Source organism: Falco peregrinus, chromosome 19 (genome assembly GCF_023634155.1).
Source record: "Falco peregrinus isolate bFalPer1 chromosome 19, bFalPer1.pri, whole genome shotgun sequence".
In the NCBI taxonomy this organism is placed as follows: Eukaryota; Metazoa; Chordata; class Aves; order Falconiformes; family Falconidae; genus Falco; species Falco peregrinus.
Genome location: NC_073740.1, coordinates 5,983,877 through 6,011,613, shown reverse-complemented (window position 1 = coordinate 6,011,613; position 27,737 = coordinate 5,983,877). Strand labels below are relative to the sequence as shown.

The following is a 27,737-nucleotide window of genomic DNA, read 5'->3' as shown; positions in this document are numbered from 1 at the left end:
GCCTGGGGAAACTGAGGCAGGGGCGGCCGGCGGCACCCTGCTGAGGGGGGGGAACGTGGGGGGACCCCGAGTAACGCAGCGGGGGAGGGGGCACAAGGAGACCCTGCAGTGACATGGGGGGCACAAGGAGACCCTGCAGCGACACGGCGCAGGGGCCCAGGGCGACCCTACCGTGACGCGGGGGTCGGGGTCGCCGCTGCCATGGCGACGGCGGGGAGGGGGCGGCGCTGTCGCGCGGTGTCGCGCAGCGGCCGCTGCCGTAAAGCGGCGGCGCGGCGCCGTAAAGCGTCCCGCGGAGGCGGTGCACTAAGATGGCGGCGACTGGGCCCGGAGCCGGCGGCGGAGGAGCAGCCGGCGGCCGCGGGGCCCGCGCCTGAGCGACGGCCGGGAGCTGCCGGGAGTCGGGTCGGTGCGAGGCCTCCCCTCCCTCCCCCTCCCCGCCCTGACCGGCGGTTCTAGCTCCCCGACCCGGCGGCCCTCCCCTCCCCCAACAGCCGGGCGGCGGGGCCGGGGGCGGGGCCCACTCGGGGCCGGGCTGGGCCGGGCCGACTCCTCCGGGGGGGGCCCAGCCTGGGGCCTCCTGTCGCCCCCGCCCGTGTACCAGGCCTTTGGGAACGGCTGGGGGAGCCTTGATACCCCCGTGGGGTCATCGGGTACCGGAGGGTCCCTGCGCCTTTGGGGGGGCGCTGGGGGGGGGTCTCAGCTGTGCCCAGAGGGTCGCTGTGCCTTTGAGGAGGGTGTTCCTGCTGCTCCCAGCACTGTCCCTGCGGCCCCTGTGGGGACATTGTGCTTTAGGGAGGGGTTGGGGGTCACTTCTGCACCCGGGGCTGGTCTTTGTCACCTCCATGGTGTCATCGTGTCTTTGGGGGGGATGCTGAGGGTACCCCTGCCATCCCCAGGGCCATCGCCTGCCATCCGCAAGGTGTTGCCCTGCTTTGGGGGGCTACTGAGGGTCCCTGCCTGTCCCCTGGGCTCCTTCCCTGTGGTGTCACGGTGCCTTGAGGAGGTACTGAGGGTCCCTGCCAGCCCTAGAGCTAGTCCCACTGCCTTACTCACAGGGGGAAGCTCAGCTGAGGGTCCCTTCTGCCCCTTCCAGGTCTAAACCTCCTTGTCCTTGGGCATTCCTCGCGCTCTGCCTTCCAGGACAGTCCCGGGGAGGGGGGGATCCCTGCCAGACCCTGTGCTGCCGGGCTTTAACCTGTTGTTTCTGTCAGCTGCCAGTGAACTTCCAGCCCCGGCCTCAGCGCTCGCTGCCCACGTCACCACTGCTGCACAGGTGAGTGGCACACCCCAGGTCCGGTGACACTTGCCTCATGTCCGTCCATCCCGTGTGCTGCAGAGGTGGAGGTTAGGGCTTCATCTACCTTGGTCTCTGTTGTGACGCCAAATTATTTATGTTGGTGGCGTGGTCTTGGCCTGCTCCAGCTGCTCCCCGCTTTGCGCCTGTAGGATTTCTCCTGCTGGCTGGCTTTCCTCAGCCTCAGGACCGCTGCACTTCCCTGAGGAGCTGGGAGCCTTGTCCTCCCTGGTGCTGGATAGGGAAGGGGCGGTGCTGTGTATCGAGGCGGCCAGTGCTTGTTAGCCACAGTTAATTAGGCCCTGCCCATCCTGGGAGCAGGTTCATTCCATCCCCCATGGCTGTGCTGTGGGATGGCTGGGAAAAGCAGCAGGGAGGTGGGTGCCACGTCCCCAGAAGAGCTATTGCTGTGCCCAGGTTGCTCAGAGATGGGGATTGCAGACCTCCATGTAGTTGCAAATGGGAAGCTGCTTAATCAGCATCATCACTAGGACCTGCTGGGCTCCTGGGTAGGTTTGTAATTAACCAAGGCTCTCTCAGATGTGACGTGCTGATGGGGTGTCTGCCCACATCTCGGCAAACCAGCGGCGCCCGGCTGGCCTCTGCCCTGTGAGGGGCATTCATGGTGGAAACCCACTCGTCACAGGAGGTTTAACCAGAGGTTTAAAAATCCCCAACACCATCTCAGGGGGGAGGAGGGCTCCTCTGCAGCGTACAAACGAGGTTGCCGCTGTCCAGATCTGATGAGAAAACTTTCCTTAAATAGCAGAGGCTCAGCCAAGTGCAGCACGACAAGTGTGCGGGAGGGACCTGGTGTAAACACAGACACGAGGCCACGCCGTAGTGTCCTGCAAACTCTCAGTGTGCCAGGGCATTGGAAACCAAGGTGAGGGGCTCTCAGTGGCTTGAAAACGCCCTATGCTTGCTTCTGGCCCATTGCTTCTCTGCTTTACGTAGCCTGAACATGGCCCAGTTGCCCAAGTGCCTGTGGAGCCTGCCTGTTCGGGGGTTTATGTAGCTGTGTAAATATTTTAATGACGGATTGTTCATGGACAATGCAGCTATGAGCGCTACGATTCCAGCTGTAAAGTAGCTGGGCTCACGATGCCACGGCACATGGATGAGTCCTGTGGATGCTGTGGAGAGGCACTAAGTGCCAGGGTGTGTGGATGGCAGATCTTGGGCGGCAGCAAGGGGCTGGAGCTGGCTGCCACGTGTAGCATGGCCTGTGCCCTGCCAGCTCGTGGTGGTACAGATTGGGTAGTAGCTTGGGATGGAAAGGACCATCTTCTGGAGTTGCTGACTGGTATTGTGCCAGTTTGGGGGCTTTGAGCCTGGTGAGGCAGCAGGAAGGCACAGCAGTGTGAGCCTGGCATGCTGTGGCAGCACCCACAGCTCAATCCTGGTGGCTGTGGAGGCAGCTGAGAGGCTGTGGCACGTGGAGGGATATTTTTAGGGCCCTTGCAAGGGTGCTGAAGAGTTAGGCTTTGAGCATGTGAAGCTGGGAATGCTGATCCTGTCCAGATGTTGACTTCAGGGAACTGCAAAACCCATGTTTGCTCCATGCAGTGCCCTGGAGCTGTGCTGGGTTCGCTGGCTCTGGCTGTGTGCCCTAAGGCATTGCTGCCTTGGCAGGGAGACCCAGCATGGCTCGGTGACAGGCTCAAATCTCTGTGCAAGGGCTTGGGGCTCTCTGAAAGGCTGACCACATCCCAGCTCCCTCTGGTCCGCACCGAGCGGTGTCTCACTGCTTCCCTCAGCCAGCACTCCTTGATTTGGGGAGGTGGAAGCGATACCTTTGGTGCCGTCCGTGTTTCCAGCCGCTGGTAACTCGAATGCGGGGATCCCCATGCCCGCTCGATGCTGGCTGGTCCCTGCTCGAGCCCTCAAAGGTGGACAGCGTGCCGTGCCGTGCCGTGCCATGGGGCTGCTGGTCGATGCACGCTTTATTCTCCCTGCCACATGAACGGCTTCCGTGCCTGCCTGCAGAGCTGGTGGGTGGCTGGGGAGGCTGATGCAGAGCTGCTGGAGCCAAGTGCCCGGCCTGGCTATGCATCGGTGCCAGGCAGCCAGCACAGCCTGGTGTCATGCTCCTGGGCATAGAAGATGGCTGGGGATCCCAGTGTCCCCCATGACGTCCGTGGCAGTAGCAGAGGCCACATCTGTCCCTGCCATGAGCTCTGCCGAGGCAGCTGTGGGCTTTTTTTTTTTTCCTCAATTTGCCTAATTTTTAACAAGGTTACGGTCCTCCAGTGTGGGTGGATGAGGCATGAAGTCAGGCTAATTATTCGGTAATGGATTCCTTTCCTCTGAAAGAGTGTTTCTTGTTCTTCACCTTCATGAAAAGGCTGCGGTGAAAGGGTGTTAATGACAATCTGAATAGGTAATTTGGCAGAGGAAAATAACTACAGAAGAACAAAGTCCAGACCCAGTTCCTTTTGTACGTGCAAAGGCTCTCCCAGCCCCTTGGATTAATAATGCCTTCGAAGGCATGATAACTGGTGACAATCAACCTGTTGAGGGACTTCTCGATCTCCCAATGTCTTGAGTGGCGAGGAGTTAAGCTGTAGCGGAGCTCTGCGGTGTTTTGAGCCTGTTCCTTAGTTATCTGGCAGGACAGGTGCCATAGGAGGGACAGAGTTGCCTTGCTGCTTAGAGCAGTAAATTAAAACTAGTCCTGCCCGCAGCCCCCAGGGACAGACCCGAGCGGGCGTGGGGCGCTGTCGGTGGCGTCGCGACTCAGTGGCTGAGCGAGCATGAGTCGCCCCTGCCACGGTGGCGAGTAAGTAATCTGTAATCCCCTCGCAGGGCTGAGCCGTGGCGCTTTGTGGGAGCTGAACACCCGCTCTCCTCCCTGCCGCTCCGCTGCCATGAAGCTTTCATGTGCTGAGGGATGGGCTCAGCACCGTGTCTGGCCACTGGCACAGAGGAGAGGTCTGGCACGTGGAGGGCTGAGGCTCTGGGGCAGCTCTCATCTCCCGCTTTGCTTTTCAGCCCTTTCCTCCCCCTCTCCACACTATCAGTGGGTCTAACGTGATGCTCTGCTGGGGGATCACTAAAACTGAAGCTGCAGAAAACACTTTTATCTTTTTCTTCTGCGCTACTACTCTTGTTATTGAGCAAGTGGCTGCCGTTGGCTGAAGCTCGATGGTGTTTTCAGTTGCATAAACTTTGTTTCCTTATAAACGCTCCTACGCTGTAAGAGCTTTTCTCACGCTTCAGCCGGAGCCAGCCCGGCTGCCCAGGCCTTCCTCTGGCAGCCCTGCAGTGCCTTCAGGCGGTGGCGGCGGCCCCTGCTCCGCCGTCGCCCTGCAGCCGTACTTGTGGGTCGGCAGCTTCAGCGAGCCCGGCTTGCCTCCGAAATCACCCCTTTCTTAGAGGGGAGCCCTGCCCAGGCTCGGACTGGCAGTGACAGACCCAGCCTGCGCAGAGCCTTTCACCTTCTTCGGCTCTTTGGGGCTCTGCTGGTGTTAATTCCCCATCTAACGAGGATTAGTCTCCAGAGTGTTTGCCATAATCGGAGTTAATGATATGCTGGCTTCGGCTTCTCCTTGCATGTCGATGGGGAACTTTTAGCAGACTCGCTGACACTGGTTAAGAGCAAACAACTAAACCAAGTATGAAAAAGTCTGACTAAAAATAGAAGGAAAGTAGAGAACGAGCAAAGCACAAATAATTTTTTTTTCCCCTCCACCTTGGCAAAACCTCTGCTGCTCGTGACTTGGCGTGTTTTCTTCCCGTGTCTTGGTGTCACCCAGCAAGGCAGCTTTGTCGGCAGGTGGGCGATGGGTACCATGGTCCTGGGGGGGGTTGCAGCCCCCAGGCACAGAGGCAGCTCTGTTTTTGCAGCCACAGCCCTGTGGAAGCTGGGGCCGCTTTGGACATTATCCCTGGGTGCAGCGGGGCCGTCACTGCTCCTGCAGCCTGTGCCGCCTCTCCCTGCAGCAGATGGTTCTCCAAAGCAAGGCCTGGAAAATGCCCGGGAGCCAAAAACGTGCTGGCCTGTGGTTTTCCATGCACTTGTGAGGAATTGGTGAACCTCTTCTGGAGCAACTGGAAATGCTGGGAAGCTCCTGGCCTCATTGCGTGGCTTTGCTCTTGCCTGCTCCCCTGGAGCAGCAGGGTCGTTGGGGGTCCCAAAGGCCAAAGCTTGCTCTTGGGGGATGCCAGCTGGGCTGGCCAGTCCTCCAGGGCTGCTGTCCTGTCCGTGGTGTGAAGGAAAACAGCCCCTCTGCAAATCTGGCAGGATTTTGCGTGTGGGAAGGTGTTGAAAAATCTGTTGCTAGGGTTAAAAAAACCTCTTGAGCAGTTTTTAACTGGCTGTCTACAGGTGCCAAAAAGTTTCTCGATACTGTGACTTGCTGCCTCCCCAGCCACCTTTCCTTGTCTGCCTGTGATCCGAGCCCCGCTCCTGTCTCCCTGCCTGCCATGAGCCAGGGCCATGTGTTGTGCAGCTGCCTTGCCATAGCGATCGCTGGAGCCTGTGCCGCCTCCTCCCACTCAGCCTGGCTGGGATTGCGAGCGGGAAGCACCTGTTTTAATGGCGAGAGGTGAAGCGGGGGCCGGGTGCAGGCGGTGGGGGCCGGCAGCCATCCCGCAGGCGGGAGGACGGACAGCGTGATGTGTTGCTGATCTGCTTCCCTGCTAAGTCAACAACGTCTGAGCAAATTAGAAACTGGAGAGGAGTTCAGGCGATGGCAGCAAGTGGCCTCGTTACCCAGCTGTGGGTGCCGTGGTGGAGACCGAGGGACGTTACCGTTCGCTCTGCCCTCAGCAATAGCTGATGAGCTTTTGGTGCCATGCATCGACTGTGGTCACTGAGCCGTAGCTGTGTGCGCGCCGCTTCCTCTGCTGATTGATTGCGCTTTCCCGTGGAGAGCAGTGCTCTCCAGACCAACCCGTGATGCCGTGGGGGTGTGTGTGGCTCCACCAACATGGGGACAGGCCAGCATGTCCCTGTCTCAGCAGACTGGCTGTGGCAGGGATGCTCCAGCTTCTGCTCTCTCCTTCTCTCGCATGCAGGGTGAGCACTCTGGAAAACGTGATGTCAGACAAAGGAAGCAGCATGGATGGAAAGACAGACATAGTGAATGGTAAGGGTACTGGTGGGGACCAGTCTCCCTGCGCCTGGGGTCTCCTGCTGGAGAGGCTCACGGCGTTGTCTGCGCTACGCAGGCAGCTTGTCCAGCAGCCCAGAGGAGATGTCAGCTGAGGAGGGCCGAGAAACCTCCTCTGGCATCGAGGTGGAGGCATCTGACCTCAGCCTGAGCCTCACGGGAGATGATGTGGGGCCCAACCGCACCAGCACGGAGAGTCGGGACACTGACACAGAGAGCTCGGGAGAAGAGAAGGACTCGGACAGCATGGATGACACGGGCCACTACTCCATAAATGAGGAGAACCGTGCCCTCGACCGGTCACACTCAGAGGAGGAAGAGGAGGATGATGAAGAGGAGGAGCAGCGGTCCCACCGCCGTGCCCAGCGCAAGCGTGCCAACCACGACCAAGACTCCTCTGATGACGAGCAGGCCCTGGAGGACTGGGTGTCCTCGGAGACTACGGCGCTGCCCCAGCCCCGCTGGCAGGCGGTCCATGCCCTCCGGGAAAGGGAGCTGGGCTCCAGTGCCCGCTTTGTCTACGACGCCTGCGGGGCCAGGGTCTTTGTGCAACGCTTCCGCCTCCAGCATGGCCTGGAGGGCCACACGGGCTGCGTCAACACCCTGCACTTTAACCAGCGCGGCACGTGGCTGGCCAGCGGCAGCGATGACCTCAAAGTGGTGGTGTGGGACTGGGTCAGGAGGCAGCCAGTGCTGGAGTTCGAGAGCGGCCACAAAAGCAATGTCTTCCAGGTGAGGAGGGTGTGGGGAGATCCTGGCAGGTGACTCTTGTCATGCTCTGGTCTTTCTGGGCTGGGGGTGATAGAAGAGCCTCTGTGGTGGGCAGGTACCTGCTGCAGAAGCACGTAATTTCAGCCAGAAGATGCTGTGCGGGGCAGGAGAAAAGTGTTGTGAAAGCTAAGCGCTGTGGTTGGAGTCCAGCCACTGTGTGGTGGTAGCTAACCGCTGGAACCCACCGGTGCACCCTCAGATCTTGTGGAGCCCTGGCTGGGGACTGCACGGTGAGATGCCCCCGTGCCCTGCGGAGCTTCTCCTTGCTGCTCCTCCGAGCCCGCTGAGCATGGGCTCAGCGGAGGCTGTGCCATGGCAGGCAGCCCGGCACATGAGCAACGGCTCCGCCACAGCCAGAGGGGCCTGGAGGGCTGGTCTGTTTGCCAACATGGCACAGCCTGCACTTGGAGGGATGCTGGCACCACCAGCACCTCCACTGGGTCCCAGCTCTCTGTGCTTACCAAAAGGGCCCGGATGGTTGCTTGGAGAGCTCGGCCCATTGAGCTGGGGCTTTGCAGTCGCTGCCTGCAGATCTGAGCATGTGGGGCTCGTTGGGGTCTGACAGGGGTGCTGCCTTGACTTCTCTCCCGTTCCCATCCATGTGTACGCAAGCCCCTGCCCTGGCACTGAAAGTTGCCCCTCTGCTTGCTCTCTTCCAGGCCAAGTTCCTCCCCAACAGTGGCGACTCCACTCTGGCTATGTGTGCTCGGGACGGCCAGGTCCGGGTGGCCGAGCTCTCCGCCACTCAGTGCTGCAAAAACACCAAGCGTGTGGCACAGCACAAAGGAGCGTCGCACAAGGTGAGCCCAGACCAGCCTGTGGAGGGGGTGGGCAGCAGCTGGGGACCCCCGAAATGCCCAAGAGCTGTCCTGGCTCACCGGCTGCCAGAAATAGTGAAGGCAGAGCCACTGCTGTGGAGGGACTGATTCTTATATGCTTTAAAATCGCTGTGACCTCTAAGGGTGATGAGGAGGGTCTCTGCCTTGCGAAGCAGTGATGTGAGCACGCGGCTGCAGGGTGTAGAGGGCTTGGTGCTGCATCAGCTCCTGTCAACAGCCAACGGTTTACTGGGAGAAAGGGGTCTTGCCACTTTTTTGGGTGAAAAGGGAACCAATGCCTGAGTATTTATCTTCCAGCTGGCCCTAGAACCGGATTCTCCGTGCACTTTCCTATCAGCAGGTGAAGATGCTGTAGTCTTCACCATTGATCTGAGACAAGACCGGCCCGCCTCGTGAGTATTTCTCTACCTGCTCCTGTTGCCAGAACCAGGGAAGCTCTGGAGGGAGATCCGGGGTCTCGAGGGGGCTCCCCTGCAAGCACACGGTGCTCAGCTGTGTAGGGCTGAGGGTCCTGCTTGTGCTGCTGCATTTTTATGACAGCACATGCCTGTTCAGTTGGCATAAAGTGGGAAAAACAGATGGGTTTTGGCTTTCAAGCAGTGTTGCCTTCCCTGAGGTGCAGGGTGGGACCAGAGAGCTTTTTGGTGGCTGGTCCCGGGATGGCTGTTTTGCATGAGGGCACGGGTATGAACCCTGCTAATTAGACAAGTGCATTTGAACCCTTGTCCCCCCGCCCCAGATGGGGCCCTGTTCTAATAGGAAACGGAAATAATACCTGTGCGGCGGGTGTGCCAGCCTGACCGGCACCTGCTTACCCATCCCGGGGGCAGTGCCGAGGGTCCTGCGCTCCTTCTGCGCAGTGAAGTGGCTGATTAGTCACGGCACTGAAATCTCTCCACGCTGGCAGCAGCTCGGAGCTCGCCGTTGGCCCGACTCACTCATTGCATGAGTGCTATTGCAGTTAATTGAAAAACAATAATTAGCAAGCAGCCGGGTGGTGCGTGCCGGATCTTAACCCGTATTGCTGAGAGATCTGTCGTTTCTGACAAGCTTCCAAAATAAATCCATGGCAGGTGTTCAAACAGACGCCTGGTTTTGGTATCGTGGTACTTTTCCAATATAGCGGCATATTATTTTGAAGATGATCCTGCTTAAGACTGAGGGCTTTGGCACTCGTCGCCCAGTGGTTTGATTTTATTTGTACATGCGAGTGCTTTTGTCTACAGCCTTAAACCCATCTGTTTCATAACCAGGACAAAAACTGTCGGGCTGTTTCAAAACAGCCGCATTTAATCCTCGTCCCCGCTTCCCCCGCCGTTTGCTGGGTCCATTTGGAGAGGAGTCTGTTGGTCAGTGGGCTGGCGTGGGTCTGTTCCCCCTCTTTCTTCGTGAGGATCCACGCTGCTGTTTCGGTTTGATGCTCGCAGGGAATTGTCACCCTGTGAGTGTGAAACCGCTCTGGAGGCAGGGTTTGCAGGCAGACTGTAGGCAGCTCCCATCTTTCATTAAGCCGAACGGTATAATTAGAAGAAAGACAAGCTTTTGAGCTGGCTGTTCCTTCGTGAGGATGCTGCCTCAGTTTGTATTCGCGTCTGCAAAGCCGAATATTGAGCTCCTGGGGGAGGGGGGGATGGTGTGTGTGTCAGATTTCGTTAAATCTGGGCCTTATTACATGGGGAAGAATAACGGCAAAGCATTTCTGCTCTGGAGTTAATCTGATTCTGCCTTTGCCGCTGCCTGTCCGGCACCTTCGGGCTCGGGTTCAGGCCCTGAAACCCTTCAGACGTTTTGGAGGAAAATGCCAGGGAATGATTTCACTCTGCCGTTTGAGTCGCAGACGGAACATGTGCTCGCTTCAGCTGGGAGGCTGAAATGGTTGGGTGGTGGGTTTTTTTGTTGTTAGTGTGTTGTGGTTGGTTTTTTTTTTTTTTTTTCTGGGAGTGAGTAAGAGACTCGCGCAGCTCCTGCTTTTCCCATCTGGACCCTGTTTTGAATTGGAGGTGGATTTTTTTATTTTTTTTATTATTATTCCTCATCTCTTAAAGGAAACTGGTTGTGACAAAGGAAAAGGAGAAGAAAGTGGGTCTGTATACCATCTATGTGAACCCAGCCAACACCTACCAGTTTGCTGTGGGAGGCAGAGATCAGTTTGTCCGGTGAGTCTGTGCTGGGGGCCCAGATTGAGCCCCCAGAGTGGAACTGAACATCCCTGTGGGGGTTCAGTTGCTCCCCCCATGAGCTTTGAAATCTGATTTTCCCTGCAGAAATGCATGTGGCTTCAATCATTAATGTCTCCAAAGCCTGTTCTCCCATAACGGCAGGAACGCAAGGGGGATTAATAGAGGAGGATTTGGGTCCTTTGAGGTTTATCCCTGGGATCCACTGTCCAGCCTGCCCCAAAGCTGGGAGATCCTTCTCTCAGGAATTAGCAGTGCTCTTAACAAGCTTCTGATAAACCTCCTCTCAGCTCCCCACCGGCGGGCAGTCCCCAGTGGGCACTGGAGATGAGATTAAGACTCGGGATGGTCTTGGTTTTGGCAGGACTGAGCTCTTTAAGTGACAAATGCAAGCCACCCTGGCCTTCAAAATGTTCAGGGCAGCCCCTGGTGTGGGACCAGACTGTGTCCGTGTGTCTGGCCTCTCGGCTTCCTGCGTCAGTGCAGAGCTGCGCCGTAGCCGGTGGATTTTAAGGTGCAAATCGTGTGGCATCTCTTTTGGGCAGAGGCAAACTGTGCATGCACCAGGCCTGCCCACTTTCCAGCTCCCTGAGAGTGAGCAGAGCCACGGCATCGCTTGGCTCCCTGGGGATGCGTAGGGGCCGCTCCTGGGGAGCGGGAGGGATGCTGCAGCTCCACTGCGGGATCACTTGTGCGGCATTGGCGCCCCAGAGAGCCAACCATGCAGGTGTCTGGCGGGCGTGCAGGCAGCAGCTCCTGGGGTGCCAGGCGTGGAAACACTTAACACATGGGCTCGCAGACTGCTCAGACAGCAGCGCCAGTGTCTCGCTAGTTTGGTAGCTTTCAGAAGAGCCCAGGATCGTTGCTTGAAACAGCCTCCCCCCCTTCCCACATGCTGCTGCTCGCTCTGCCCTCTGCCCCTATCCAAGTGCCTCCTCTCTCCTTGGCTTCCCTAGCACTGGGCAGCTCCTGGTGGGCTCCCGCATCGGGGAGGCTGGGGGAGGCTGGGGACCCTGAGGAGCCCAAGCCAGCCAAGGGACAGGCATGGTGGCAGTCGCGCCCTCCTCGCAGAGCAGTCTGCAGGCTGACAGAGCCCCGAATGCAGGTCGCAGGCTTTGCCATTGTCACGCGCCACTGAGCAACGCCTCCAACATGATAAGAGGTGACATTAAGCTGCTTTGGCCGAGACTTCTGCCAGTCCGGGCTGCTCACAGCTCCGCAGATCCCTTGGCGAGGAGCAGAGCCTTCGGCCCGCGTCAGGGCGGGTCACTGTTTCGGAGCGTAGCTGGGGAGAGCTGCCACTCCGCCGCTCTCCTACCCTGACCCGCAGAGGCGGGCAGCGCTGGCCCTCCACGCCTGTCGGCTCAGCATCCCTCGTGTCTCGAGCGAGTGCCAAATGCCTGCCATCCTTCCCCCAGGATTTACGACCAGCGGAAAATAGATGAGAATGAGAACAACGGTGTACTAAAGAAGTTCTGTCCTCACCACTTGGTAAGCGGCTCAATTTTGTGGCGTACCAGTGTGATGGCCAGCACTGGGGGTCCCTTCCCTGTGAGGACGTGGTGTGGGAGAGGTGGTGGGTGGGCGGACCGGCAGAGGACATCCCATGGTGGCCGTCTGCTCTTGGCCACCTGCGTGGGTGGCAGCTCTGCCGCAGCGCTGCGACTCGCATGCCCTGCATGCCGGCACTGGGCAAAGCTGAGCCTGGTGCGGGCAGGGTGGGTAAACTGAGGGAGGGGGGAACTGTGCCTGCTGCTGGGTGAGTGACAGGCAGCCGGGTCTCCTGCTGGCAGCGGCGCTGCCTGTGCCAGCCTCGCCAGTGGGACCGGTCTTCGCCCCGGGCTGGTGCCAGCGGTGCTTGTTTCATTGTGGAGTGAGAGAGCCTGGGATGGGGCCTGGGCCAGCCTCTCCACCCGGATCCGCAGAGCACTCCCCTGGGAGCCCCAAGTAGGAGCAGCCGAGAAGCGCTCGCTGGCCAAGCCTCTCGCAGGCTTCCTGCCTGGAAAACAGCTCCAGAGGGTGAACAAACTGCCTGGGCTTTGTTTTTTTTTTTGTCTTGACCCAAGTCCTCCGCTGTCCGTAAAGTCCCATCTTGGCGTAGGAAGAGGCAGCGATGTTACGCTCTGACTTTACAGCCCTTGCAGAACAGTCACTTGCGCGCTGAGCTCTCCGGGCGGGCACGTGGCTGGCGTAGGTGTGGGAGGAGGTGGGAGCAGAGCTGTCTGTGCTTCCCCTAGGTGAACAGTGAGTCCAAAGCCAACATCACTTGTCTCGTCTACAGCCACGACGGCTCGGGTGAGTGACCATCCTGCGGGCTGGGGGCCGTACAGGCACTGCGGCATCCCGCGCCTGCCGGGAACCCGCAGAGGTGATGGGCAAGTCACGGGTGTCCGGGACTGCAGCACGGTGGGACGGAGTGCCCGGGGGGGCTTGCAGCACAATTGCCTCTGTGTACCCCCTGCTAATGCCCGTCTCTTCCATCCTACCCCAGAGCTGTTGGCCAGCTACAACGATGAAGATATCTATCTCTTCAACTCCTCTCACAGTGACGGAGCGGAGTACATCAAGAGATACAAGGGACATCGCAATAATGCCACTGGTAAGGACCAGCTGGGATGGGTGCTGGAGCAGATCACCCCACAGCAGGGGGTTCGGAGGCTCTCCCCAAGTCTCTGTCGAGCTCCTGCTGCCACCATGTCCCCTTTGCCAGCAGCGAGGAGGGCTGAGCTCGCTGCCTGCACCCTGGGGGGCCGTGGAGCGTGGCTTCCCCTCATTGCACCTGCGACCAGGCTTCAGGGCCGTCAGGAGGTGGGGGGCCGTCCCCAGAGCAACCCGGAAGAATAACTGCCTGCTTTTAGCTTGTTTCTGCTGCTCCCAGTTCTTCATCTTCCTCTCAAAGACCCTTAACACAAACTCTCGGGCTTGCAAAGAATGAGCTATTATGTGTCTGGGGACGGAAGAGATCCACACCGGTAACCCTGGAAACTCGCTGGCTGCCAGGCAGGAAGTGAATTCATGGCAGGGAGCGCTGCCCGGCTCCTGACAGCCTCGGGCTGCTTGTTTCTCTCCTTTCAGTGAAAGGCGTCAATTTTTATGGCCCGAAAAGCGAGTTTGTGGTGAGCGGCAGCGATTGCGGCCACATCTTCCTGTGGGAGAAATCGTCCTGCCAGATCGTGCAGTTCATGGAGGGTGACAAGGGAGGAGTGGTGAGTCCCTGTGGCCGTGCTGCCCCGCTCCTCTGCCCCGTGGGCCGGCAGGATCTGTCCCCACCAGCTCAAGCCAATCCCACGTGCCTGCACAAATTTGCCACCGTTTTTGTGCATTTTTTACTATGAGCCAAGCAGGGTCCCTGCGGGCACCCCATGGCCCACGTGTGGGGTTCTCTGTGCTGCTCCTGCCCAGGGGGTGGCAGCGGGGATGTCGGGCTGAGGCAAGGCGGCCAGGGCCACGCACCTCAGCGGTCTCCTGGCGTGCAGAATCCCACGGGGGTTTCACCTGGCTGCCCACGGGGTGCTTGTCACCGAAGGAGGGGTGGGGACGTGGGAGCTGCTGCTGACCGGGATGGGGCAGCCCCCTACCCTTCCCCCTGTCGGCATGGGTCGGTGGGGAGAGCTGTGTGTTCCCGGGCCGGTTCCAGGCCCCGTTCCCTGCTGGGCGTGCAGCTGCATCCTCACCCAGCGCGTCCAGGAAAGGGACGTGGCTGCCGTGGGGCCAGCCCTGCGCTGGATTTCCCAGGCTCCAGCCGACAGCGGTCAGGTCCCGAGCGGCTGCCGGCGCTGGCAGGGGATGCGTGCCTGGTTTTGGCTCGGAGCCGGCAGACGCTCGGTCTCACGTGCCGCCCCGGCAAGTGGGTACCTGTCCCCCGTGGGTGCAGGGCTGGGAGGGATGGGACATGCCAGTGGCTCCTGGGTCGGGGACAGGTTTCGGGTGGGTGTCGAGGGGATGGCAGGTGCCTCGCTGGCGTGGGGATGGGTGGCAGAGTCGTGCCCGCTGCTCCCTCCCGCTGCCGGCCGAGCCGGTCCCCGCTGTGCCACTCCTCCACTGGCCCCACAGTCGCCTTTTGTCCGGGTGGCCGTGGCCCTGTGCCAGCTCCTGGCGGCTGCTGGCACCGCCACCCCCAGTCAGCAGAGCCGGTGTGGGGCCAGATCCAGCCCCAGGACCTCCCTGAAAGCTGAAGCCAGGCTTCAGTGCCCTGGGGTGGATGTGGCCCCTTCCCGCTTGGGTTTGCTGCTAGGGCTGGGGTTCCCCACTTGCGCTGCACGCATTGCCTCTCAGGGACACCCTGCGTTTTGGGGTTTGCTTGTGGGAGGTGGCATGTCCCCCTTTCCCAGAGCATGGTGATGCTGGAGAGGAGGCAGCCCCTCTCCCTGCTGGAGTGTCCCACAGGGAGACCCTGACCTGAGGCCAGGGTGATGGGCTGGAGGGTCACCAGAAGGCTTGTGGGTGCCAGGGTTGGTCCCAGTGCCCTGTTCAGGGTGACACCCCCCACCTTGTTACCCCCAGGTGAACTGCCTGGAGCCCCATCCCCACCTCCCCGTCTTGGCCACCAGTGGCCTCGACCACGATGTCAAGATTTGGGCACCCACAGCGGAGAATCCCACCGAGCTGGCTGGCCTCAAGGAGGTGAGATCCAGAGAGCGAGGTGGGGGGCAGTTAGGGGGCTGCAAGCCTCGGCCCCCTGGCCCCCCAGCCACCTGACCCCCCTGCATCCACTGGCCCCAGGTGATCAAGAAGAACAAACTGGAGCGGGACGAGGACAGCCTCCACCACACCGACATGTTCGACAGCCACATGCTCTGGTTCCTCATGCACCACCTGCGACAGAGACGCCACCACCGGGTAGGTGCTGGGGTCCCCTCCACATGTGTGATACGTCCCCCCGCTTTTCCTGCTGCTCCCCCAGCCCCTTCACCGCATTTCTCTGCCTCCCCCACCTCCCCGGCAGCGCCGAAGAGAGCCAGGAGCGCCGGACGGTGACTCGGACGAGTCTCCCAGCTCCTCTGACACCTCGGACGATGAGGAAGAAGGGCCGGACCGGGTGCAGTGCATGCCGTCGTGAGCCCCCCTCGCTGGGGTAGGGGGGCTCTGGGCACGCATCATCCCTACTAACACTTTGAGCTTTGTATTGACTTGTTAAGGACCCCTCCCTCCCCACTTCCCTCCCTCCTCATCCTTGCAGCCCCCCCCAGCCCACTGGAGGTGGCACAGCCATGGCCCAGGGGTCCCTCCCCTCCCCAGGACACATGCAGAGATGGGGCTGCCGGGGGAATTTTGTACTAACGTGACCCCCTGGTCCCCTCTCCTGCTCTTCTAGGGAGGGACCTGGCCCCCCACCTCCTCCCCTGTGCCAGCCCTCGTGCTCTTCAGGGCTCCCCCTTCCCCGGGGGCTCCGGCCCCCCCGGGGGGCATGTGTCCCCCACTCCCCCCCCACCCCGGGGGTGTTTGCAGAGAGATGCTTGTCTAGTTTGTACATATCAGTGATTTGCACTTGGTTTGGCCCTTCTCCGCCCCCGCCTCCCCTGGCCCTCCCGGGGCAGCGGCCGGAGCCCCCAGGAGCCGGGAAGGTCCTTTAATTTTCTGTTACTTTTAAGGAGATCTCTTCTGGGGGGGAGCAGCGGTGAGGGCTCCCCCATCACTGTTAGAGGCCTAATTTTGTATGTATTAAAACCAAATCGAACTTGGATGTTATCAAGTTAAAATTATTGTAAAAGTTTGAATATATATTATATATAAATGCAATAAAAACCAACAGACAGAGGCGGAGGGCTGCGTGTCCCCTTCCCCATGTCCCCAGCTCCAGGGCCAGTGTGTCCCCAAGGCCTGCCCCCCTGCCCCCCTTCTGGAGGGCTGTATTTTCTCCCTTTCTGCCGCGTTTTCACCAAAACGCCCCCCTCCTCACAGAGCCACGCAACCCTCCAGAGCAGCTTTCATCTCCATCTGTTTATGAGAGATCTGTACACAGTCAGCACGGTCGGGGGAGATGGGGGGGGGAGAGGGAGCGGGGGGGCCCCCCCTGGGGCTGGGGGACAACACTGTGTCACCCGTCCCCATTCCCCCCCTCTCAAGAGCTCACTGGAGGGGGGGGGGGGGTGTCCCAAACAGTCATTTTTCAACAAAAAACACAGGGGTTTTTTTTTTGGAGGGGGGGGGGGGGAAATGAATGTGGTCCCAGGCCTGGAGACAATAAAAGGCGGGGGGGGGGAGGGGACACACACACAAGAGCCGGTGGCTGCACACAGGCGCTCTGCGGGTTTTAGCTTTTATTAAATAAAATATATTAACATATACTCTCTCCAGTGCCCCCCCTCGCTAGCCCCTTCCCCCCCCCCCCCTCAGTTAGTAGCTAGAGCTGAACCCCAAAGACATCCCCTACCCGCTCCACACACACACTAAATGGGGGCTGTGCCTGTTTTCCCAGTCCAGTACACCCTCCCTCCCAGTGTGGCACTGGGGGAGGCTGGAAGGATACACCCACCCCCCCCCAAATCAGTCTGGCTGGTTTTGGGGGACTGTCAGTTCTGCCCCCGCCAACTAAAGTGGGGGATTTGGGGGGGGAGCAGCCCTTTCAAGAGAAATTTCCCCAATACCTGGGGAGTTCGGGGGTCCCCCCCTTGAGCATCACCACCTTGCACAGAGGCTCCCACTGCCTTGCCCCCCAACCATGTCACCTCCTTATCCCCCTACCCACCGCAGCCCCTGGGAGGGGGACACTGCAGATGTGCCCCCACCCTCCACGGGGGCTGAGGTCTGACAAACTCACACCATCTTCCAGCCTGTCTGGGTGGGGGGTCAGCAAAGACACCCCCCCCCTCAGCCCTGCTGCTCGCTTCCCTCCTGACGTGCCCTGTCCTTCGTCCCTGCACCCCCCTGCGCCGCTCACTTGGGTCCCTGTCCCCAGCCCTGTCCCCCCCCAGCACTGAGGTGGGGGGTGGTCCCGGTGCCTGTCACCTTCCCAGCCACAAATTGAACTGGTGTGGGGAGATGGTGGTCCCCTGTTCCTGCTGTCCCCCCTCCCAGTGAGGGCTTGTGGGGGGTCCCTGGGAATAGCAAAGCGCCCCCCCTGCCCCAAACACACGCACACTCACACGTGCACACACACGCACACGCAGAGCCGCCCCAGCCCCCAGCCCCAGCCTCGGGGGGGGGGGGGGCATTAAGACTTTGTTAGTGACCATGCTGGCCCCCCCCCACCTGCCCGCGCCCCAGGGGCCGGAGAGGTGGCAGGGGGACGGGGGACGGGGATGGGGGGACACAGCCTTCCTCCTCCTCCTCCTCACCCCTCCTCAGGCTTTCTTGGGTGGGGGGGCCAATTTGATGATCTCCTCTTCTGAGGGCTGCCGGATGATGTCTGCCAAGACACGGGGCAGGGGTCAGTGGGGCGGGGGTCAGCGGGGCCTCTCCCGGTGTCCCCTCCCCCAGCCAGAGGGACACTGGCCCTGCCCCGGGGCGGGGGGTGCTCACCCTTGTACTTCTTGGCGCTGGGGATGCGGGTGAGCTTGGTGTCCACCTCGTCCTCCTCAGAGATCTTGAGGACCTGGGTGCGGTACTGCACCACCATGGTCAGCAGGTCGGGGCGGCGCGAGATCTCAAAGATGTGCTCGATGTAGGACAGGTTGTCTGCGGGGACGGGGACACGTGCTGGACCCGAGGACGGGGGTGGGGGGCACAGGGACTGGGAGAGACCAGGACAGAGGGTGGGAGTGGGGGGACAGGGATGACAATCCCTGGGGACTGGAAGAGGGGACAAAGGACAGGAACAAGCGCTGGGATGGAAACTGGGGCACATGAGAGGAACCAGGGTGGGGACCAAGGCAGGGGACAGGGACCAGGAGCCAGGCCAGCAGCAGGTGACAGAGATGAGGAGTGGGGACAGGGACCGGGATGGGGACAGGGAGGGGGACCAGGGCAAGCAGTGTAAGGGACTGGGATGGGGACCAGGATGGGGAAGAGGGGAGGGCCAGGGCTGGGGAGGTCACGGACTGGGATGGGGACCAGGACAGGGGACAGGGACCAGGGCACAGGGATGGTGTCTCCACCCCAGGGGACAGGTGACAGAGCCAGAGACCAGAAGAGGGGACAGGGACGGCAACAGGGATCAGGATGGGGACCGCACCAGGGGACAGACCAGGATCAGGCCAGCGGCCGGGGCTGGGGACCAGGGGAGGGCCAGGGACAAGGATGGCGGGGTGCAGGGCCACCTGGGGGGCGTCTCACCTCTGTCCAGTTTGCTGTGCTTCTCAAGGAAGGCGAACCAGTGGTGGCTGGTGGCGATGGCCTCGCTCTCCTCACTGGGGATGTCCTCCTTGCAGGCTGACTTCAGCTGCTCCAGGTCCTCGGCCGTGATGTTCTGGGCCAGCTCCTCCAGCAAGCTGCGGTACTCGGCCATGGCTGGGCACCACCCGTGTCACGAGCTGCCCAGCCTCAGCCGCTGCCCCCCCCCCCCCCCCCCCCCCCCCAGGCGCCAGCCGGGCTCCGCTGGCCCGTGACTCATGTGACGCTCACGGGATGTGACAGGGACTGGGGACGGCGGGACCTGCCGGGCGCTGGCGGCGGCTGCTCTGCTGCATGTGCCCCCCCCCTGAGGGGGGGGGCCTCGCACAAACACCCTGGCCTTGCACAGCCTTCCCCCCCCCCCCGGCACTGCACAGCGCTGCTGGCACACGCAGCCTGGCTTGGCAGTGCCCCCCCTCTCACATGCACCCTGCCCTGGCACTGACCCCCCCCCCCGCACGGTCTGACCCCCTTGGCCCAGCACAGCCCCCCCTCGCACACAACCTTGCAGTGGCACCCTGGGGTGGGGGTCCCCCAGCTCCGGGTGGGGAAGGGAGGGGTGGGGGGTCACGCCCTGTCCCCCATCTCCTGTTGCTCCTCAGTTACCATGGTGACCGCTGCCACCCCAGGGATGCAGCCGCTGGGGCGATCACAGCATCCAGCTGCCCCACGTCCCTCCCTGGTGGCAGCACCCATGGGTGCTGGGGGGGTCGGAGCTGGGCACCCCACACGGGGCCACACAGGCACGGGGGCGGGGGGGACACACAGACACGCCGCCACCCACCAGGCTGCTCACCCCCGGCACGTGCACACATGCGCACCCTGCACACACACACACCCCCACGCACGCTCGTAAACACCCCCCCCCCCCCACGCAGACACCTGCCCACGCAGGCGCCCACCCCCACCCTGCACCCGCACCCACACGTGCGCCCACACGTGCGCCCACATCCACACACGGTCACACACTCACACGCGCACACACAGAGTCACACTCACACGCTCCCGCGTGCCCCCCCACGGCGCACACGCGTGTCCCAGCCCCGTCCGGCCCCTTTAAGGCAGCCGATGACTCAGCCCTTGGCCCGGACGCCTGGGTCCTTCCGGGCAGGGGGGCGGGGGGGGGGGGGGGGGGGGATGGGGGCAGGGACCCCCCCAACCCCCGCCGTGGCCCTCTGCCCGTTCCCAGCCCCGGACTCCTGGGTCCCCCAACGCCCCCCGGAGGCGGATGACCAGGACCCACCCCGACCCCCCCTCATTCACGCTTCCCATGCAAAGCGCCTCATGAATATGCACGAGGGGCGTGGCCCCACGGGGCCCATTCACAAGAGCAGGCGGGGGGCGCTGGGGGGGGCGCGTAATCCCGCCGCGGGGGGGACCAGGACAGGGGCGGGGGGGGCAGGACACGGGTGGGTCTGTTCCTTCCCGCCTTTGTCTCCCCCGCTCCGGCCAGGTGCGGGGTGGGGGGGGGGTGGGGGGGGCAGCGGGGGGGCTCCTCCGATCACTGCCCCCCCACCGTGATTTTGGGGTGGGTGGTGATCTCGGGACAGGAAGAAGGGACCCCCCCGCCCCGCCCCCCGCAGCCCGGGGCACAAGGGGCCTCTGTGGCGCGGGGAGCCGCGCAGCCGCCCCCGGCCCCCCCCCCGGGAAACCGAGTCACGACCCTGGCCCCAACGGACACGGAGCGGCCCCGCGGACACCGCCCCGTCGGCACCCCACTGCTGCGTGGGACCCCCCCCCCGTGCCCAGAGGCACCATCCTGCGGCGTGGGCAGCAGCAGCATCCCGCCCCGGGGTGACCACCCTGTCCCGGGGGGGCCACCCGTGTCCCGGGGGGGCCTTCCCTGCCCACGGCCGGAGCAGCATCCCCGGGGCCGCGCATCCCACATCTGGGGCACATCTGGGTGCGTGTCTACCGCCCCTCCCGCGCCAAAGGCTCCCCACGCGGGGCCGTGCGGCAGCTCCGTGGGCCGGAATGCGGTGGGGGTGGGGGACGATGAGTCGTGGCCCCCCCCTCCCCAGCCCTCCCCAGCCCGGGGCCGCGGGGCGGAAGAGGCGGCTCCGTCGCCGCCACGGCCCAGTTTGGCCCCAGTTTCGGCCCAGTGGGGCCCAGCCTGGCCCCGGGGCGCGTGACCACCCTCACGCGCCCCTTCCCACTCGTGTCCCTGTGGGATCCGGCCACGCGCGCGCACACACCCCTCCCCAGGGCACCCACCCGCGGGGGGGAGGGGGGGGGCGGACGACACCCTGTCCCGGGAAATGGGTGGCATCGCGGTGCTCCGCTGGTACTGGGCGGCACTGGGAGCACTGGGCGGCACCGTGAGGACGCGGCACGGGTGGGGGGACCCCGTGCCCCATGGGGACCCGGTGGCAGCCACGGGGGACACGGCGGGTCTCGGGTGGGGATGGGGGACCCGCTGGCACCGCGGGGAGCGGGTGGGGAAGGGGCACCGGGACCGGGTGGGGACCGGGACCGGGTGGAAACGCGTGGACCGGCGGGCCCAGCCTCCCCCTCCTCCGCGGGTCACGGGTTCGGGCCCCCCCAGGAGAGCGAAAGGGGAAGTGGAAGGGGCGGGCGGCACCGGGGGGGGGGGGGAGGGGCCGGCACCGGTCGGGTTTTGGGGGGGTGGTGGTCGTGGCACCGCCGGTAACACCGGGACCGTTAACCCCTTCCTGGCCGCGGCGGGATGTGCCGGAGGAGGGGCATCATAGGTAGAGGCCTCTACCGGAGGGGGGGGGGGAGGGGGTGTATTACCGGGGGGGATGTATTTAGGACCGGGGAGGGATCTACCACCGCGGCCCCCTGCCCGGCTGAAGGAACCGACCACCGGCACCGGATGGAGGCGGCCGCCTCCATCCGGTGCCGGTGCCGGTGCCGGTGGTCGGTCGGGGCTCCGTTCCCCGCGCAGCCCCACACTTACCGGCCGGCGGGGCGGTGCCGGTGGCGGTGGCTGTGCCGGTGCGACCGCTCGGTGTCTCGGCGCTGCCGCTCTGAGCAGCGGGGCGGGGGCGTGTGGCGGGGGGCGGGACTTAGCGGGGCGGGGGGCGGGGCGGGGCCGGGGCGGGAGGCTCCGCCCTGCGAGGACCGTGGGTGGGCGAGGGCCGGCGCGGACACCCGTGGGGGGCACCCACGCACCGTCCCGGAGGGCGGGGTCCCCTGTGTCCCCCCCCGTCTCTTTGGGGTCCCCCCCAGGGACACCTGGCCGCCGCCCCAGGGAAGAGCCGCGGTGGGGGGGGCACCCACGAGTGTCCAAGTCCTCCGTGTGTGTCACTGTCCCCTCCCAGGAAGCTCCAGGGAAATTCCCCTCCGGCGCGTGGCACAGGATCTCACACGGGGATCTCACATGGGGATCTTGCATGGGGGAATCTTGCACGGGGATCTCACATGGGGGATCTCACATGGGGGATCTGGCACGGGTGATCTCTTCAGCACAGAGCGCACAGGGATCTCACGGTGGAGATCAGACACGGGGGATCTCCTAGGGGAGCTCATGTGGGACGGGGCTTGCATCATGGGGAGGGGTCTCGAGCTGGGGAGATCCTGCACAGGGCTTTCCACAGGGGAGATTCAAACCGGGAGATTCCCCAGATCTCACATGGGGGGTTTCCCGGGGGGGGGGGGGGGGGCGCTTTTAGGCATTGATCCCTCCAGATGCTTCATGGCGGATTGTGTACGGGGAGGGTGACGAGCAAATCTTGCATGAGGGATCTCACACGGGGATCTTGCCTGTGCCTGGAGCATCTCCAGCCTCCCTGTGTCGTCCCCCCCAGTGACACAGCCTGGCTCTCCGGGGACTTTAATGGCTTGCACAGGGATGGGACTGGAGTGGAGGCCCAGCACCAGGCCTAGTCGTCGTCGTCATCGTCATCATCGTCCTCGTCATTGTCGTCATTGTCGTCCTCAGTGTTGATCTCTCCTGCCAGCACGTCCTCGATCCACTCCTCCAGCTCCTCCGTGCCGGGCAGGTCGTCCTCGTCCACCATCTCCAGCCACACGCTGTCAGCCTAGGGACACCGGCATGGGGGCTGGGGGACAGGCTGAGGGGGGCACCTGCCTGGGAGGGGGCAGGGGACTCCCGGCCCTGAGGTGTGGGACCCCCAGGGGACCAGACAGGCTGGGACCCCTCCTCCCAGGGGCTGCTGTTGAGGCCCACCCGTGTGATGAGCCCATCGGTACTCAGCCCCCGTGGGGGGCTCCGGGGGGGACACTCACGTCAGTAACGTTGACCACCCCAATCTGGGGCCTGGACAGGTCGATGTTGAAGGTTTTCTCCCAGTAAGGGATGAGCTGGTGGGGGGGAACATGGGTCAGCGCTCCCAGGCCCACCCAACAGTGACAGGGGCGTCGTGGTGGGGTGTGTGCCCCCCGGGGGGGGGGGGGGGGGGCAGCGGTACCAGTGGGAAATCCTCTGGGTCGATCCAGAGGATGCTGAGGTCAGGGTTCTCCGTGTTGTCTCGGGCCACATCCTTCAGGATCTCCAGGAACTCAAACCCATCTGGGCAGGACGGGGCAGGGTGAGGCGTGCTGGGACCCCCCGTGGACCCCCTGACACACCCCCAGCTCTGCTGGCCCCCTCCCTCACCCGGATCATCCTCCTCTGCGAAGGCCACAATGTGGATCCCATCCATGTCATCCTCCTTGGGGGACACAGATCGGTGTCACCAGTGGGGGGGGGGGGGGGGACCCCAGGGTGGGGGGCTCCCTGAGGGGTGGTCGAGGCAATGTGGGGGGCAGAACCCCTCTGTGCCTCTTCCCATGCACTCACCCAGGTCTCATACATGCTCTTGGGTTTGAGTTTGCGCAGAGTGGCCCTGTGAGATGGGGGGTCATGGTGAAGGGCATCCCCAGACCCACCTCCCCAGAGCTGGCCACCCCCCCACACACACCCCCCCACCCTCCCCGAGCTCTGCTGTGCGGCTGGGGGGGGCTGCTCAGACAGGGGTGCAGCACCTGGAGGCAGAACAGGGGGGGCTGGCCCTGGGTGGGTGGGCACAGGGCCGGGGCTGAGTTCCCCCCCCCGACACTGCTGGCACGTCGGGGGGGCTGTGGAGGGTCCCCCCATCTCCCAGGGATTGAGGCCGCGGCGGGGGGGCAGGTTGATCCGGGGGGGGGGATTAAGGCTGCGGGAACATCCCGGCAGAGCCAAGTCCTTAACCCTGCCCTGCCCACCCCCATGGGACCCCCGGCCCCGGGGGGGGACGATGGCTGCCCCACAGCCCACCGGCAACACCCCTAGGGGCAGGCACCCCCAACCAACCCCCCAGCTGCTGGGGCCTTGTAAACTCGTGTCACCCCAGGGGCCACCGCCAGCAAAGTGGTGTTGGGGAAGGGGGGCTGCCAGGGCAAGGGGAGGGCATAGGGGGGAGTGGGGGGCCGCCCTGCACCCCGGGAATCCCCCATCCCTGAGGCTGCGGCTGACCTGGCAGTCACCTCCCCATGGCAACTCGTTACCATGGCAACCACCTCCCCTGGCAACCACCCCCCCCGGCAACCACCTTGCCATGGCAGCCGCTTCCCCATGGCAACGGTCTCCTGTGGCAAGTATCCCCCCTTGTCAGCCATCTGCCCATGGCAACCACTTCCCCATGGCAACCAGCTCCCATGGCAACCAGCTCCTCATGGCAACCAGCTCCCATGACAACCGTGTCCCCATGGCAACCACCTCCCATGGCAACCACGTCCCCATGGCAACCAGCTCCCCCCAGCCCCCCAGCATCCCCCGCTGGGGAAACCGAGGCAGGGCAGGGGGTGCTGGGCCCCCACCGCTTGTGCTCCTCCACGAATGCCACGATCTCCTCCTTGCTGTTGGGCCGCTCGGGGATGGTCAGTGGCTCCTCCATGAAGGGCTCGTAGAAGTCGATCTCGTTCAGCTTCAGGGTCAGCTTCCTGGCGACCTGGGGTGAGGCTGGGGTCCCTGAGCCACCCATGGGTGCTGGCACCAGGTGACCCCACACCCCTGGGACCCTCGCCCCTACCTTGCTGTCGAAGGTGGCGAAGAAGGAGATGTAGGGGTGAAACTCCTCTGCCGCCTCCTCGAAAGCCTTGAAGTCTGGGGGAGCAGGGATGGGTCCTGGCACCAGCATCAGGTACCGACACCGGGTACTGGGCCCATGCCAGCACCAGCACCCCCAGCCCAGCTCCATCCAGTGGCTCCGGCTCCAGAAGGAACCAGCAAATCCCAAACATGTCCAGAGTCAGTCCCTGGTGCCCTCGTAGAGGGATGGACAGAGGGATGCAGGGAATGACAGATGGACAAAAAGATGGACAGAGGGATGCAGGGACGGAGGGATGGAGGGATGGAAAGACAGAGGGATGGAGGGATGCAGGGACAGAGGGATGCAAGGATGGAAAGACGGAGGGATGGAGGGATGCAGGGAGGGATGGACAGAAGGAAGGACAGGGATGCAGGGACGGAGGGACTGAGATGGAAGAAGGGAAGGATGGAGGGAGGGATAAGCAAATGGGTGGTTAGAAGAATGCGTTGGGGACTGGGACTGGGGCTGTGGCTGGGGTGCCAGGGAAAACAGGAAGGAGGGGGGGGGGGGGGGGGCACGGGAGAAATACAGAGGGGCTGCCCCAGCCCCACATACGCTCTGAGTCCTCGTTCTTGAAGTAGCCGATGAGTTTGGGGTCATCCTCAATGTTCTCAAAGGCCTGGAGCTCGTGGTCGCCCTCAATGAACTCCACTGGGTCCTCCAGCACCTGGGGGAGTAGGGGGGCAGCACCGGGGTCCCCAGGGACCCCCCTTGTTCAGAGACAGCTGGGGTGGGGGGGACAGGACACCCAGGTCCTTCCCTAGCCATGCAAAGGGAGGGTTGGGGGCCCAGATGCCTGGGTTCCCTCCTGAGATATCATGGTGGGGTGGGGGGTGGGGGGTGGGTGTGCACAGTGGTTGGAGATGGGGATTCCTGAGCGGGGGAGGGAGCTCTTACATCCAGCAGGAACTCCACCAGTGTGTCCGCCGCCAGCTCCCCATCATACTCGATCACCTCGTCTTCCTTGAACACGTAGATGCTGTCCTCCTCCGTCAGGCCTGGGGGGGAATGGGGGGGCTCAGCTTGTGCCAGATTTGGGGGTCCTGGTGGAACCCTGTGCCTGACTGGGAGCAGCTGGGGGGGTCCCATGCCTGGTTTCGGGTTCCTGGGGCTCCTGTGGCTGGCTGGAGACACAGGGGGGTCCCTGTCTCAGGCTGGGGGATACAGGGGTCCCCGTGCCAGGTGGGGGGGTCCAGGGGTGTCCTTGTGCCTCATTGTGGGGGATTCAGGGGGGACCTGTGCCAGGCAGGGGGATCAGGGGGGCTGTCACTGTGCCTGAGGGGTCTCAGTGAGGGGGGGGGCGGGGCGGGGAGGTCAGCCTTACCCAGCTTTTTGGCCACAGCTGCATCCTTCTCAGAGTCGACGAGGCCAAAGCCCACCCCCTTGTCCTCCAGCACCTGGGCTGCCAGCTGGGGGGGACACTGTGCTGTGGGCACCCTGCCACCAGCCCTGTGCTGTCCCCCCCCAGCCAAGGGTTCCCCAAGGTCCCCAGCATGGCTTTGCCCGCCCCCCCTCCATCCATTCCCCCCACGGTGCCCACTCATGGAGGCAGGTGTCCCCCTGCCCTGCAGCCGGGTCCCCACAGCCGGTTACACTGGCAGCAGGCTGGGCTCTATTTTGGGGGGGGGGGGGGGGGACACACGGGACAGGAGCTGCTTCCCCACAGCCCAAGTGCAGAGAGGGCAAAGATAGGTGGGGGTGCCCCAAGCCCTGTTACGCCCAGCCCCTGTCTCCTCCCAGTGAGGCTGTCCTGCCCTCCACAGTGTCCCCAGTGCCACACAGGTGCTGGTGCCCCAGTGCCAGTGCCTGTCTTTCCAGTGTCCCCCAGTGCCCACCAGTGTCCTCAGCACTGCTGTCTGTGGCACCACTGTCCCCTGATCCCACTGGTGTCCCCTGCTCCCCACCAGTACCCCCAGTGCCATGTAGGTGATGGCGCCCCAATGCCAGTGCCTGCCCCACCATCATTCCCTGGTCCCCACCAGTGTCCCCAGTGCCACATAGGTGATGGCGCCCCAATGCCAGTGCCTGTCCCACCATCATGCCCTGGTCCCCACCAGTGTCCCCACTGCCATATGGGTGTAGTTGCCCATCCCACCAGCATCTCCTGGTCCATGCAGTGTCCCCAGCGCCACGCAGGGTCCCCCTGCCGCCCCCCGTGCCCCGTGCCCACCTCCAGGATGAGCTCCTCCATCTCGCGGTGGCGCTGGGCGGCCCGGCCACCCTGCCCGGGGCCATGGTGGAACAGGGCCAGCACCGGGAACCGCTTCAGCATCGCCTTGTAGTTCTTCAGGGTGACGGGCAACACCCGGTCCAGGCCGTCGTAGGTGGGGAAGTCCAGACCCTCCCCGGCCCCCCCCGGCCCCCCAGCCCCCAGCACCAGCAGCACCAGCACCCACCCCCAGGCCCCCATGGGGTCACCAGGCAGAGCCACGGATGGGGACGAACACACGGACGAGGCTGTGAGTGGGTGGACGGGACCCACGGACAGACACGGACCTGCAGGGCGGGATGGACAGACAGACCGACAGGGATGGGACTCACGGATGATGGACACACAGGCAGGGAGCGGACAGACAGCACCAGGGGACGGACGGACGGCCAGCCCCTGGGATGGACAGCGGCCGGAGGGGGAGAGCCAGATGACGCTTCCCGTCTGGATGGGGGACGGACAGATGGACAGAGAGCCTGGCTGGCACCAGCTGCCCCTGGACACACAGCCCCTGCCTGGACCCGGGGAGGACGGACTGACACAGCCCCCGGGGGGGGGGGAACACATGGACAGACACGGCCCCTTCCAACCCTGCCAGGAGGGGACAGACAGACACAGCCAGGGACACACAGACACGGCCCCCTCCCAGCCCCAAAGTGGCCGAAGGCACAAAGAGGGGACAGAAGGGCCCTGACCACCCCTGCACCCCCCCCATTCCATCCCCCTCTCCCCGGCAGAGGGGGGCTCAGCCCCATTCCCCACCCCCCCCCGCCAGCCCCCGCTCCAGCTCTATATTAAGCAAGGAAAGAGGAGCCGGCAGGGCAGGGGGGGGCCAGGAGCTAAAAATAAGGAGCCGAGGCTGGGGTCACCAGCGCTGGGCCCCGGGGACACCACAGGGATGGGGGGCCTGGGGGGGTCAGTCCCCAGTGGGTGCTGGGGGCCCCCGGGTGGCCAGTTCTCACACCAGCCTTGGGGTCCCCATCTCCCCGAGACCCCCAGCTGGGGACAGGGGCACAGCAAA

At 63.4% G+C, this 27,737-nt stretch overlaps 3 protein-coding genes across 7 annotated transcripts; 1 reads left to right on the top strand and 2 right to left on the bottom strand.

The window, feature by feature from the left end:
* Nucleotides 1-255: 255 nt before the first annotated feature.
* DCAF8 (DDB1 and CUL4 associated factor 8) lies at nucleotides 256-15,959 on the top strand. Of its 5 annotated transcripts, none has more exons than XM_055792089.1 (15): nucleotides 256-405; nucleotides 1,215-1,276; nucleotides 2,064-2,183; nucleotides 6,320-6,390; nucleotides 6,473-7,146; nucleotides 7,845-7,985; nucleotides 8,322-8,416; nucleotides 10,070-10,180; nucleotides 11,620-11,692; nucleotides 12,439-12,496; nucleotides 12,693-12,800; nucleotides 13,277-13,407; nucleotides 14,705-14,824; nucleotides 14,924-15,040; nucleotides 15,147-15,959. In XM_055792089.1, the coding sequence occupies exons 4-15, from the start codon at nucleotides 6,342-6,344 to the stop codon at nucleotides 15,258-15,260; spliced, it is 1,791 nt and encodes a 596-aa protein (XP_055648064.1). In that variant the 5' UTR covers nucleotides 256-405; nucleotides 1,215-1,276; nucleotides 2,064-2,183; nucleotides 6,320-6,341; the 3' UTR covers nucleotides 15,261-15,959. The 5 variants fall into 5 exon arrangements, with proteins under 5 accessions (XP_055648064.1, XP_055648065.1, XP_055648066.1 ...); XM_055792093.1 differs by having other exon boundaries at nucleotides 332-409; XM_055792090.1 differs by lacking the exon at nucleotides 2,064-2,183.
* Nucleotides 15,960-17,355: 1,396 nt separating this feature from the next.
* PEA15 (proliferation and apoptosis adaptor protein 15) lies at nucleotides 17,356-21,512 on the bottom strand. Its single transcript, XM_055792158.1, has 4 exons — nucleotides 21,393-21,512; nucleotides 18,416-18,589; nucleotides 17,663-17,818; nucleotides 17,356-17,549 (listed from the first exon to the last, which is right to left on the bottom strand). The coding sequence occupies exons 2-4, from the start codon at nucleotides 18,585-18,587 to the stop codon at nucleotides 17,485-17,487; spliced, it is 393 nt and encodes a 130-aa protein (XP_055648133.1). The 5' UTR covers nucleotides 18,588-18,589; nucleotides 21,393-21,512; the 3' UTR covers nucleotides 17,356-17,484.
* A 669-nt stretch (nucleotides 21,513-22,181) lies between these two features.
* On the bottom strand, nucleotides 22,182-26,917 carry CASQ1 (calsequestrin 1). The gene is made up of 11 exons (XM_055792423.1): nucleotides 26,678-26,917; nucleotides 25,832-25,916; nucleotides 25,405-25,505; nucleotides 25,063-25,174; nucleotides 24,448-24,521; nucleotides 24,236-24,366; nucleotides 23,238-23,283; nucleotides 23,055-23,109; nucleotides 22,867-22,967; nucleotides 22,685-22,759; nucleotides 22,182-22,476 (listed from the first exon to the last, which is right to left on the bottom strand). Exons 1-11 carry the CDS (start codon nucleotides 26,915-26,917, stop codon nucleotides 22,318-22,320), a joined length of 1,179 nt encoding a protein of 392 aa, XP_055648398.1. The 3' UTR covers nucleotides 22,182-22,317.
* Nucleotides 26,918-27,737: the final 820 nt, after the last annotated feature.